Source organism: Phyllostomus discolor, chromosome 7, assembly GCF_004126475.2.
Source record: "Phyllostomus discolor isolate MPI-MPIP mPhyDis1 chromosome 7, mPhyDis1.pri.v3, whole genome shotgun sequence".
Classification (NCBI taxonomy): domain Eukaryota; kingdom Metazoa; phylum Chordata; class Mammalia; order Chiroptera; family Phyllostomidae; genus Phyllostomus; species Phyllostomus discolor.
The window spans coordinates 64,002,634-64,016,356 of record NC_040909.2 but is presented as its reverse complement, the minus strand read 5'-3'; the positions used below and the strand labels follow the sequence as shown (position 1 = coordinate 64,016,356).

At 37.8% G+C, this 13,723-nt stretch overlaps 1 protein-coding gene across 1 annotated transcript in view; it reads right to left on the bottom strand.

Moving 5' to 3' along the window:
* The window catches only part of MITF (melanocyte inducing transcription factor), a 246,141-nt gene that overhangs the window by 20,826 nt on the left and 211,592 nt on the right, over window positions 1-13,723 (bottom strand). The window contains 4 exon segments of the mRNA XM_036031004.1: window positions 1,175-1,292; window positions 9,370-9,465; window positions 11,617-11,700; window positions 12,699-12,930. Coding sequence (XP_035886897.1) covers window positions 1,175-1,292; window positions 9,370-9,465; window positions 11,617-11,700; window positions 12,699-12,930 — 530 coding nt within the window.

The window sequence follows — 13,723 nt, the reverse complement described above, 5'->3', positions numbered from 1 at the left end:
CTTATCAGAACTCCTTCATAGGTAACTGTCTCCTTTCCTCCTGCTGCTTTTAAGATCTCTCCTTATCTTAATCTTGGGTACTTTAATTATGATGTGCCTTGCTGTGTTCCTCCTTGGGTCCAATTTCTTTGGATTCTTCTGGGCTTCTTGGACTTCCTAGAAGTCTATTTCCTTTGTCAGATTAGGGAAGTTTTCCTTCATTATGTTTTCAAATAAGTTTTTAGTTTCTTGCTGTTCCTCTTCTCCTTCCTTCACCCCCATGATTCAAATGTTGGAACCCTTAAAGTTGTCTCATAGGTTCCTAAGGCTCTCCTCATGTTTTTTTTTTTTTTTGCATTCTTGCTTCTTCATTCCATTCCAGTTGGATGCTCACTTTGTTTGTCCCAAATTGTTAATTTGAGTCCCAGTTTCCTTCTGGTCACTGTTGGTTCCCTGTTTATTTTCCTTTATTTCAGTTTGAGTAGCCTTCATTTCTTCCTTCATTTTGTGATTAAGCTCTACCAGTTCTGTGAGCATCCTGATTATCCTGGTGACCGTCTTGGCCCCTCCTCTCAGTGTGGATGAATGTTTCTTTAACTCTTTGGTTGTTGGACTTCAATGAAAATGATTTTCTGGCAGTTCTGGTTGTTCTTTGCTTTTAAATTGATTGTTATTCTTCTTTTGGTTGTACGAGGAAGTGAAGTGTTTCTGCCTATGCCTCCACCTTGGCCAGAACTCTTATAAGAAATATATTCTTACTCTATCCCAACTGCAGGCTCAAATGTCTTTCACAGGAAATTTCAGACCAGGATTTTCAAACTCAAATGACTCCAGGGGCTTGGTGAGTAACAGCACCAGACTGAATAGAAACATTTTATAACTGCAAGTGCTGTGTGCTGCCCCCACCTCAAAAATCAACAGTCATAAGGCACCATGACTGTTGTCACAGAGTAAGGGTCCCAGGGAGTAAAGGCAGCCAGCCTAACTCCCAGTGTCTCAAAAATATACTAGAGACCAGGATTTTCAAATATAAACTCTCTATCTTAAAATATGGCTCAATGTTTTAACCACTGCATAGATTTAAAAAGTATGTCTGTGAATTGAAAACAATCTGGAGGTGACTATTTTGATAACTTTACTGATCAGAAAATTAATAGAAAATCTGCAGTATGTGGCACATTTGCTGGGTATTTACCTGTGAGTTCCCTTTTTATGTTGGGAAGGTTGGCTGGACAGGAGTTGCTGATGGTCAGGCCTGGGGGTGGTAGTCCTTGATTGCTATAGAGGTCAATCAAGTTTCCGGACACAGGTAACTGGAAAGAAAAAAACAATAACAAAAGTGAATTGTTGAATAATTTATAAGTTATTCAGCTAAAACCCAGATCCTATACCAGACTTTATTGAAAAGAAATAGTTTAATGTAAAAAGTCATATTTTAAAATCAGAAAACATGAGATATTTACTTTTTTATTCACTCACAGACATATGGTCCCCTTAGCTAGTTCCCTTTGCAAGAAGAAAAGGATGCAGAATCTCACACCCACAAATGGTTATAGGACCAAATTGTAGGTACTCTGAGCATGAGATAATGGATAACTTGGCAGATTCATTGTCTAGCTTGTTGAGCAGCACAGAGCAGGTATCCATTGCATGTAGGCCATTACTGTGAAATAGGGTTCTATATGGCATGCCTTTTACACCCAATTGGGTTTTGCATCAAAGTCAATTCCTTCCCTTTCTTCTTTCTCTTATTATCTCTCTCTCTTCTACAAGGAAAAGCAATGAAAAGTGTTTTCTGCCCTGACTGATGTGACTCAGTGGATTGGATATCATTCTGCAAAGCAAAAGGTTGCAGGTTTGATTCTCCCTCAGGACATATGCTTGAGTTGCAGACTAGGTCCCCAGTTAGGAGTGTGTGAGAGGCAACTGATGGATGTTTCTCTCCCTACCTTTCTCCCTTCCTTCCCCTCTCTCTAAAAATAAATAAGGAAATCTTTAAAAAATAACAACAACAGTGTTTTCTTATTGGAAAAGGAATGGTTTCCTCATGGCTAAAAAAAACCTATTTTCCTTGAAACTGAAATCTTTCACAAAGCCACAAGGGGGAGCTCACTGACTTAATAAAAGAATAAAAAATTTACACACACAAAAGAGGAAGTATTTAGCTTTCTAAAGATAGCTTAAAAGTGGTTTTCTCTAACTCTGAATTAAATCTTTAAAGTAAGGAAATTATTTTTCCCATCATTGACTTCCTTCTGCTGTATACATTTATTTCCCTGTAACTAGTTCATGGTAGGAGTTTGATGGGCCCATTTGTATAGATACAAATGGTCCAAGACATTTCTTTTCCCATTCCCTGGAATAAAATTCTAAGTATAATACTAAATATGGGAACATAGTTAAGTGACCTCACTATTTCTGCCACATAAATTTCCCACTTTCAGCTAAATTCAATTCCTGTAATTAATATTATCCGGTAAGGCTTTATATCACCAACCCTGCCCTTCCTTGATTATACACCCTGAATTGTAAATTTAGATAACATTTAAATGTGGTTAAAATGTTTATAAGAGGTATTAAGGTTGTACTGCATACTCTACTTTTCATTCTCTTAAATAGCCACTAATATACAGATGACACATAAAATAAAGGTAGAATCAAATATGTTTTTCCTCATTGTAGCCATCAGCCATCTATTCCTTTCAGGGCTACTAAATAAAAACTCAACTCCTAGCTAAAGAGATGGGGAAGGTTCTACAAGAATAGGATTCTTTCTGACAGGTTAAAATGACACTAGCTCTGATATGTCTGTGTTGGGGGCAGGGGCACAGATCCAAAAGCAGAATGCAGCTCTCTGTTTTCCACTAGTCTTTTGCTCCTTTTTGAAGGCAAGATTAAAATTATTTAAAATGTATATAAATGCAATACATGTATCCCACTACACAGATGCATATAAAACAATGCACTGTGATAATTTAAAATGCCTGGGACCACATTTCAATGCTCTCTACCTAAGAAACTGATAAAAAGTGACTTTGATTATTGTCTGTCAACCTTGTGTGTGTTCAGTTTTATTCTTGTCCAGCCTAACATGCAGACTGAAAGGTGAACAAATGCCTCAAATACAGCATTGTAAAGAATAGAGTCAAAATTTAAAAGCTGCTATAAAATTTCATAACCCTCCTAGATTCTAAAAATTTATCCTCTTATATTTTTGAAGTTTCAGATTTTGGGAGAACTATTGGGTATTAATAAATCAAGACAGTGACTTTAAAATTTGATGTAATATAACAAGCTAAAAAATTATTCCCATAGTCTAGAAATATAATCATATATTTTCTTTTTTAGAGGTTTTTAATGTTTTCTTTTTTAAGATTTTTTTACTTATTTATTTTTAGAGAAAAAGGAAGTGAATGAAGTGAATGAGAAAGAGAAGGTGAGAAACATCAATGTGTGGTTGCCTCTTGCATGCCCCCTACTGGGGACCTGGCCCCTAACCCAGGCATGTATTTTGAGGGGAAACTAAACCAGCAACTGTTTGGTTCAAAGGCCTGTGTTCAATCCACTAAGCCAAAGCAGCCAGGGCTCTTCTTTTCAAATGTAAATTGTTAACAAACATGCAATTGTGTGACAATGATTTGCTAGGGAAAAATAATAGGCAAGTGATTTATTTGTATAGCTACCTTTAAAAAATTCTCTGTCATCAACAGATCTACATTAAAGAGACATCTAATTATAAGCTTCTGCAAGGCAAGAATATATATATTTTCTAACCATTATCTAAAGGAAAGTGATATATATACAAATAATAAATACAGAATCACAGAAAGAGAGCGAGACAGAGGGGGAAAGATTAAAAAAAACTGGAAATAAGACAGAGACAGCAGACACAACGGGTGGGGTAAAAAACAGGAATAGAGTGCCACACATAGACAGAAGGGACAAAGGATGGAAAGACAAGTGGATAGACAGGTGGGGAGGTAGAGACAGAGAGCCAGATTTGGGGAGATCCACTGAGAACCAGACCAGGAGGCTGAGATAGCAAGAACTGACACAGCACACCCAGAGGGACCTCAAATCTCTATAGCAAGATGCCTCATCCTACCCACTGAGGTGAGACATCACTACTTGCAGTAGAAGAAGCAGCTTATAACCCTCTGTCTGTTCTCTAAGAAATGTCCCACTTCAGCTGCTTTTCCAATATTTGCAATTAGGAGCTGGCAGCATAGAGCCTACCATAATATTTTGCTGGGAATAAATGAATTTGTGGAGGCTACTCTAGGCCAGGCACAGCTAACTGGACAGGCACTTGTGCATATTATCTTACTGATTTTAAAAAAAGAAAAGCCACAGTTCTAACTGTCTAATGGAGGTTTTGATAGGAGGTTCATGTCCCATGTTCATAGCAGTATTGGTGGTGGGGGCTTGCAGGACAGGATCAACCCGATGCTAACTAGAGAGTGAAATATTCAATTAATTTCCAACTGGACCCAAGCAATTCAAAACACACTTGCTCACTAGCCAAATATGTATAGTCAAATTTACAAATTAATAATTCGGTACTTTTACAGCTGGGCATAGGAGTCAGACCAGGAAAAACCTGCCCCTGTCACTGACCTGCTGTGTGACATGAACCTCTCTGAGGTGTGGGTGTTCCTTTCAATAAAGGGCAGTCATATCACTCTGCTCACAGGTTTTGTAATAATTAAATGATATAAAGTGGGTAAAACAGTGCCTCTTACTTAAGTGAACAGTAAGCTGCTGTTTTGTAATATTATAATTTTCTAGAAGGTACTGTATACCTAGTGTACAGTTTGGACACTCAAGATAATTCCATTTTGACCCACAAAAGCAACCCACCATGTGATCTACCGCCACTATGCCAACTTCATCAGACTGCAGTGCAAATCTAAACACAGGAATGGGAACCTGCAGGGCTGAGGTGCTCACATCAGGATTTTACATCAGTGCTTCTCCAGTGGGTGTGATTTTCCCCTCCAGAGAACTTGTGTCAATGTCTAAAAGACATTTTTGGTTGTCACAACTGGGTGAGGGGGAGGGTGCTATTGATACCCCAGGGTGGAGGCCAGGGGTGCTGCTAAATACCCCACAATGGATAGGGGCAGTCCCCACAGCAAAGAATGATCCATCTCAAATGTTAGTAGTGCCAAGGCCAAGAGACCCTGCCCTAAATGGTGGCCTATGTTTTTTGTATTAATGGCTGTAATTCATTTAAGCTACTAAAAGGAAGGTTGATTAAAATAGTATGGCTTTCTAATTAAAATTAGCAAAAGACGGGGAAATGGGGACATCTCTATTAATGTCAACAATAAAAAATAAGTACATTTCAACATTAAATAATGCTCCCTGATAGAATCTGGTAAAGTAATTCTTTCCTAGACAAGTTGGTGGGAAAAATATAATTAAAAAATTAGTCTCTTAGCCCCACATATTAAGAAGGGATTCTGTGGTTCTCCTTTTGGGTTCGAGAAATCCCCCCCTAAACACAGTGAACATGAAAATTAAGTCTTCTGTTAATACAGATATGTTGTATCTTTGATTGGTTTTCATCAGACAGAAGTGAAATCTGTCTACCTTAACCTGGTGGACAGACTTCACTTCCAGCAATAAAGGCTGTACAGTGGATAGATGAAAGCCACAGTCAACTTGAGACAAAGACAGAGAAGGCAGCCTCATTGGGAGTGTGACCCAAACTTGGTCTGAGTCGAGTTTTTCAATATTCTAATCCACCACAAATGGATTATTTTTCCAAGTAAATGATCATTGTAAAATATTTTTTTCCTTCTGGATGGTCCCCTTCTCTCACTATCAATTGGGCACTGTTAGCACAAGTAAACTGGGACTTTATTCTTTGTTTTTGATGCTACAAGAGGGCTCTTGTGCTCTCAGAACAGTTATTTCTAGATTCCACTTCCCTTAGGATAGTTTCCTCTTTAAGTATTCCTTCCACTTTTTTAAAAGCTAATTGAAACAAAGATTTCAAAGAATCAGAGAAAAGGGAAAATGCCTAACACAAAGAACATTGTTTAAACTTACCATGGAAAAAAATTAAAATGTTAGTAAGTTGTAGTAGCTTTGTTATTTCATTTTGATGAGAAAACCCAAAGTTATCAAGAATAAGAACTTAACTAACATTTAGTGAGAGCCTATCAGGGCCAGGACTGTTTTAAAATGCTTTTTTGTAGATTAACTCATGATTCTCACATCGTTTCTACTATTTAGATGCTGTTATAATCACCATTTTCCAGACTAGGAAAGTGAGGCAGAGCGGTCAAATAACTTGCACAAGAGTATGTGCTGAAAAATGGGTTCAGATCTGTGGCTCAGAGTTTCTATTCCTTGTCTCTATGATATATTGTCATATATCTAATAGCAAAATGCTGCAATAGCTTTGTGTGAGAAGACCATATTTATTTAGCCTTTTCCATGGTGGGAATAAAGAAGAGAAATGAACACCGGGACAAAGTCAGTGACTTCTGAGGGTGGGAATTAATTTACCTCCGCCCAGGGGATCTTTCCTATCTGAGAACTCCACTGAGATGGTCCTCCTGATCCTAACTGATCCTTTTCCACTCAAGACCTGAGTGGTTGCCCTCTGCAGCAGGTGAGCACCATTCTCACAGCCAGCATGCCTGACTCATCTGTATTCACAGTGCCTCACCCAGTGCTGGTCAGGTGTAAGGTGTTAGATGCTAAATCAATCTCAAATTTACTCCAGCAGCAATCAGACAATGTAGACGGACTGAGGAGACACATGTATTTAGTCTAAAGGAGAGAAGCAAAGGAGGTCATGACAACTGTCTTCAGAGCAGTTGTCATAGGGACAAGTTCTCCAGGAGGCAAAGTGGGACACATGTCTAGAATTTCCAGAGAGACTTACTGTAAGGAATATCTGGATTATTAAGCATGCTGTTATTCTCACATACAGCTGGACACATTACAAGGGCTGAATAAATACCACCTGAATAAAATACTATTACAACTGCTTGATATTATAATAAATTACACAAATAATTAGATATTGTTGAACACAACTTATATTTACCAATGCTAATTGCTATACATGCTTTATGGAATGATCATGTGAGGTCAGTCCCATTTTACAGATGGGGAAATGCAGGACTTCAAGAAGCTAAGTAACATGAAAGGTCACACCATAAATGGCAGACTTAGAATTTGAACTCATGTCTGATCACAAATCTCTAACTCTTAACCATTGTGCTTTACTGCTCTTCTTGTGAGTTAATGCATATCCTTCATTGGGGGCTTTTAAGAAGCTGGATGTCTGATTTTCTTGTGGGGGAAGGAGAGGATATGCAAAAGGAATTTAATGCAAAGAGTTCTAGGTTAGCTCAGATGACTTCCAAGTCCTCACCCTTGGAGAAAAACAAAAGCAATGATTTTTTTAAACAATTATATCAATTCCTGGCTGGTGTAGCTCAGTGGATTGAGCTCGGGCTTCGAACCAAAGTTCGCAGGTTCGATTGCCAGTCAGGGCACATGCCTGGGTTGCAGGCCACAGCCCCCAGCAACTGCACATTGATGTTTCTCTCTCTCTATCTCCCTCCCTTCCCTCTCTAAAAATAAAGAAATAAAATCTAAAAGAAAAATTATATCAATTCTACGGTCCTCCTAAATGTGCTCAGGTATCCACCAGGCACCACTGGCAGAGCGAACACCCTTTCCAGCAAAGTTCTTTTGGGATGATTGGGCCGTGGCTAATTAATGCTGCTGGGCATTGAAAACCTTGTAAATATGCCCACATCTTTGGGTATGTTATAAATTCCTTAGGGCAAGCTCCCCCAGGTGTTTTGTATCTTGACCGCAAGAAGTGTCATCTGCCTCACAGGAAGCACAAAGCTGGAAATGGAAGGGTTTCACAGAAGCCAACCAAGGGCTCAACGAGGATCGGGAGAGTCTGGCATGAAAACATTTGTCAGAATGGCAGAACATTTAGTTCTTTCAAAATCAAGGGATAAATTTAAATAGGTAGGAAGTTGACAAAGACTGAAGATCCTAGAAGAGGCTTGAGGTTTCAAGGGTGTCCTCATCCCTCCAGAGTTCAAGTAATTGAACTCGATGGAAATGAAAAGAAAACACTGACCATAAAAATTTAGCTTACTAACAATTTGGGTGTAAATTATTAAGAGTTATCATGTTCCCCGGACAAGAGAATTATCAGAATTTAGTCTTTAAAATATTTTTATTGTAGTAAAAAACATGACATACACCATCTAACCATTTTAAGTATATAGTTCAGTAGTGTAAAGTATATTCACATTGTTGTGAAACAGATCTCCAAAACTTTTTCATCTTGCAAATTTGAAACTCTATACCAGGGGTGTCAAACTCATTTTCACCAGGGGCCACATCAGCCTTGTGGTTGCCTTCAAAGGGCCAGAAGTAATTTCAACTCCTTAACAGTTCAGGAGTAGTTACATTTATACAGTCCTAAAATTATTTCAGCCCTTTGAAGGCAACCGTGAGGCTGATGTGGCCCCCAGTGAAATGAGTTTGACACCCCTGCTCTATACCCATTAAATAATGACTTACTTCCTTTCACCCCTACAGAATTTAGTCTTTTATATACAAGTTATTAAGGAATATTGCTCTCATAGGAAACAGATAAGGATTGGCTAGGCATACAAAGACCTGCTGAGGAGCCTGACTCTGACACATCTATGCCATGAAATCCTGTGCAAGACTAGCTAAACTTTCCTAATACTAAAATAGCAGCAATGATACCATCCCAGCTTGACTCATAAAACTCACAGAATTACTGCTGGACTAAATACAATCTGCAAATCTGCAATAAGCCTGACAAAACAGTAACATAAGACAAAAATTTAAGGAATCAAATATAATAAAATACACAGGCAAGGCTCCAAATTATAGAGAGAAGTAATATATGAGAGCAAATAGTTCCACTGTTTTATTAACTAAAATTGGGATAAATTTTGCTGTTGATGGATAATTCAACCATTCCTCTATCACTTGTGAATAGTAAGATACTGCCTTAAAGGCTGAATTAGTTTTCCAGGTGAACTAGATTAGTGCTGTACACAGTATGGCCCATAGGGCTGCCCTTGGCAGCAGTGTACTAAGCTAGTGATGAACATCAGGGAGATTGGAAGGCCTAATGCCCTACTGAAAGTGGACTTGGATGTCAGGTAATGTGGAGCTCTGTAAACTCATGAAAAAATTCTTAATTTCTGATGTCCAAGTCACTTATTTTGTGATCCCGAGGAAATTGTTTTATTATTAATATATTTCTCAATTAATCACTTGCAAAGATAAACTAAAAGTTCAGAATAAGGGAGAGAACAATGAAAATAGTTCAAGAATTTCTTTTAAAAATGTCATCAATACCGTATTTGCCATTTGCAGGGCAGGATCCATCAAGCTCAGGATTTCTTCATTATAACTCGATTCAAGGCTAATGATATCATCAATAACATCATCCATCTGCAAGAAAGAGGTCAATGGAAGAGAGACAGATATAAGCAAAAACTGTGCAAAGCAACCCAAAAACCGATCCAAGGTCTTTTCTTAACCCAAAGCAATAATGCTCTTTAATTAGATTCTAAGTCTAAGAAGTGTCCTCTTCTTCTCAAATGTGAACATTACTGAAAGTCATTAACACACCTAGGTGACAAGGATGACATCTACAACTGGCACTTTGTGAGCAATTAGTAGGTGCCAGGCACTGTACTCAGGACTTTTTATCAGCTATTATTTACCCCAACAATAACCCAAACAGGGTAGGTAGTATTAATTTATCTTTTTTCCATATGAGATACATGAGAAGCAACTACCCCAAAGTCACATATCAAAGAAGGCTGAGAGCCACAAGTTAAACTAATGCTCTCAACTACTATGGTAAACTGCCTGTCCTCAACAGAAAAGATGAACCAGGGAACCTCACCTTGAATGATAGCTGCCATTTCCTTTTTCCTCTAAAGACTACACCCCATACCCTTCCTAGACCTTTCCTGGAGGAGGCAGACACAGATGGTGATTCAGCCTTTGGCTACCCATAGGACCATTTTGGGCACTGTGGCTCTCAGGCCACCAGCTAGCCCTGTACCGACCTTGACCTTGCAGTGACTTGTGAAATAAATTTCTCCCTGTACAACTGCCAGGGTGTTTGGTACTCCCTGAGGATGCTACCAGGACAAGGTTATCATTACAGTCATGGAGCTGACATTCACACTAGATCAATCTTATTCCTATAGTACCCAAACATTGGTTATGATAATAAACAGCAGTGATTACAGTTATATTGCAGTAGTTGCAGACAAGTCTATGAAAACATTTCTTAGTAAACACTTTATGTATTTGAGCTAGTTTGGTGTGTCTCTGTGTGAGTGTGTGTGTATGTGTACAACACATGCTTGGATCTTAAGAGTGCTTCCTGAGCACACAATGAAACCTCAGAACTCAGAGGCATGCTCCTTTGAGTCTTCTTTTTTGTCACTTCCAGTTAAAGAGTACAGGTTCCAATGTCATCGGACTTGTTGGATCTTTCATTCTGCCACTTTCTATACTAGAGGCAAAATCTCCAATCTGTAAGAACTTCAGTGGGTCAATCTATAAAATGGGGTTAATAACATTCATTGCCTTCTTGGATTCCTGTGAGAATTCAGGATAAACCATATAATGTGCTCAGAGTGCCTCAATATAGTAAACATGAAAAAAAATGAGCATTTTAGGTGGTCCCTGAGAAGAATAATTGGAGGTGAGTTTTCAATAATTGGAGGTCAGTTTTGAATAATTGCTAGCATACTATTTATTAAGTTCCATTTTTAGATACACCAGTTTTATTTGTTATATTTGTTTGTTTTGAAGAGATAATTTTCTAATTATGCTAGTGAATAGGCAAATGGGCCAAAGAACTTATGAACAATCTCTCTTTGTGAATTTTAAATTTTATTTTAGTGAAATAAAAATTTGAGGGCCTGATATGATAGAATTTCTTAAATAAATTTTTCTCTTATAAAAAAGCAATGCAAGTTGATAACAGAAAATACGGAAAAGCAAAAAAAAAAGAATTTTTATGTTTCTCTTATACATCTATACACACATTTTAAATATGTATTAGTAAATGAATGGAGCATAATTAAATATTTCCATTAGGTAGAATTCATAGAACCTTCAATTACTTGGGAATATATCCATGAAATATTGTTAAATTAATAGTTTCAGAATACCCAAGAGATGCTGTTCCATGAGATTCCATTTATAAGACAATATAGAGATTACGCATGTACCTTGGTATTACTAATAATAGTCTATCAAAAATTGCTACCCTACATGTTTACATAACTACACTAATCATGGTATCTAAATGAATTATAGCATTTAATTTTGTTTATTAAAATTTATGTATTTTAAAGCACTACTTAATGACTTAAAGCCACATAGAGAAAATGCCTTTTAATTCCCTTAGTAATATTTAATCATGAAATATTATTAAGAAAATGACTGTTTATAGCTTTCTATCTTAAAAAATAAATCAATTAGAGGGACCCTTAAGTCATTTGCATGGTGCGATTAGCCACAAACACAGATTCTCATTCCAAGGTGTTTCATCTTGGGTTCCGAATCATTCAGTACCTGCATGCAAGATGCTCGGGAGTGCGTGTTCATTGTTGGGCATTCACTCTCCGCCCTGTTTTGTTCTTCAAACTTATAAAATCCCTGTGAAAACACAAGAAAAATCAGCCCATGACTTGGATTTGCAAATGACTCTTCAATGACATGTTTACAAGAAGCTCATTTGTAGCAACAAGATGAACTAAGCTTTCAAACAGTGTAGAATCTGACCAAGAAATGAAATGATGAAAAAGAACTTCCATAAAGTTAGCCTGATAGATGACAAATATAGACATAAAAAAATAAGACAGTTGGTTTAGGAATAGGGGAAAAAGACTTGGTCCCTTCACAAATTAAAATCAAACTTCAGAAAAGTCACCTCTGATATCACATAAACATTTCAGAGTACAGTAAAACTCTATTAATGAGTCTCATCATCTCATAATTTGGAAATAACAGGTATTAAATCACAACTCTGCTCTCAGGTATTTTATGCATCCAATTTTGATGCAATTAGTGTGAGGTGTGTTTGAGTCTTGTCTCCAATCCAGCCTTTACAAAAGCAGATTTCATGGGCAGCAGTTTTATCATAAAACTGAATTTATCTAGCAGTTAAACATTTGCTTTTCTGTTAAGATTCTCATGCACTTTATTATTCAAATCCATCCATACATATTCTGTACTTTTTTTCCACTTAGAAATAAAAATTCACAATAAGGGGAACTTCTAACCGCCTGTCCCACACCTTTTCTATTTTTGCTCTTCCTTTTCCACCTTCCCTCTCCTCTCTCTGCATTTTCACTGCTTTGTAAATAGAAACGCATTGAAGAGAAGAGAACACTCTGCTAATGTAGTGAAAACAGAAGGGAGAGAGTGTCCTCACCTCCACGTTGCACTCAAAGTGGCCAGGTCTCCATCCTGCACCATAACCCAAAAACCTAGTGATGCTGACAAGAGGCTAGGGGGCGACAGCCATGCTGGATAATCTGGGACAAAGACCAATGAATATGGCCATGCAGACAGACTAGAGTCCACAGTCAAGTGCAGGAGTAATATCCAACAGACAGTCATTTAGTGTAAGAAAACAGGAGAGGGGAGGAGACAATGAATTACCTCTTTTCACAGTTGGAGTTAAGTGTAAGCATAGCCATGGGGCTGTTGGGTGCGCTGCTCCCCGGCACCGGTGGCATGACATGATCGCCAGGCTGGTTTGGACATGGCAAGCTCAGGACTTGGTTGGCATGTTTATTTGCTAAAGTGGTAGAAAGGTACTGCTTTACCTGCTGCCTTTGGGCTTGCTGTATGTGGTACTTGGTGGGGTTTTCGAGGTGGGGTCTGCACCTGAACATAGCCATGGAGGGAAGAGAAGACAGTGCTGTTATTTGTGAGTTCAGACAGCTCTTGTTTCAGGCATAAAAATGACGTGCCAGTCCATTGACAGAATAAAAAAGTAGTCCCTGTTGTGTACTAAGCACTAGGTTCATGGATTTTGATATGACTGAAGTTCAAAGTCTAACTCAGGATTTGGGCTCATACTTTGCCCTGTTTTATTTCCCTGCTAATGACTGGCATATCTCTTGAAATCCCTTTAAGACCCCCTTTTCATGTCTAATAACCAAAAATGTGCAATTATGTGGAGGGCAAAAATTCCTCAACACACACCTGAAAGGGTTTATCAAAATAATAATCTAGAAGGAGCACATCTCAATTGATTTCATTTTCCTTGTCAAACGTACAGCTTTTGTTTAAAAAAAAAAACTCCTTAAGAAACAACTGTCAAATGGTTATCTAAAATAAACAGAAACATTCTGATGAATAATCAATTAGTTGTAGATTAATTCCTCCCACTTTCATTTGAACATGATTATTCAACATTTTAATAAAGATTGTGAACTCAATCTAAAAAGTATTGCATACTAAGCAGCTTCTTTCAAAGCATTAACATTTGTACATGTGTTTTTAAATGCACAAATATTAGCTATCACAATATTTTCCTCCTTTCTTAGTTCTTATAAACATTAATACAGAATTAGAAATATTTTTACTGAACTTAAGTCACTTTTTCTTGATAAACACAACTCAGTCTTGCAAGCCAAGCACAGGGGCTCATGGTGAGAGCACAGCCATG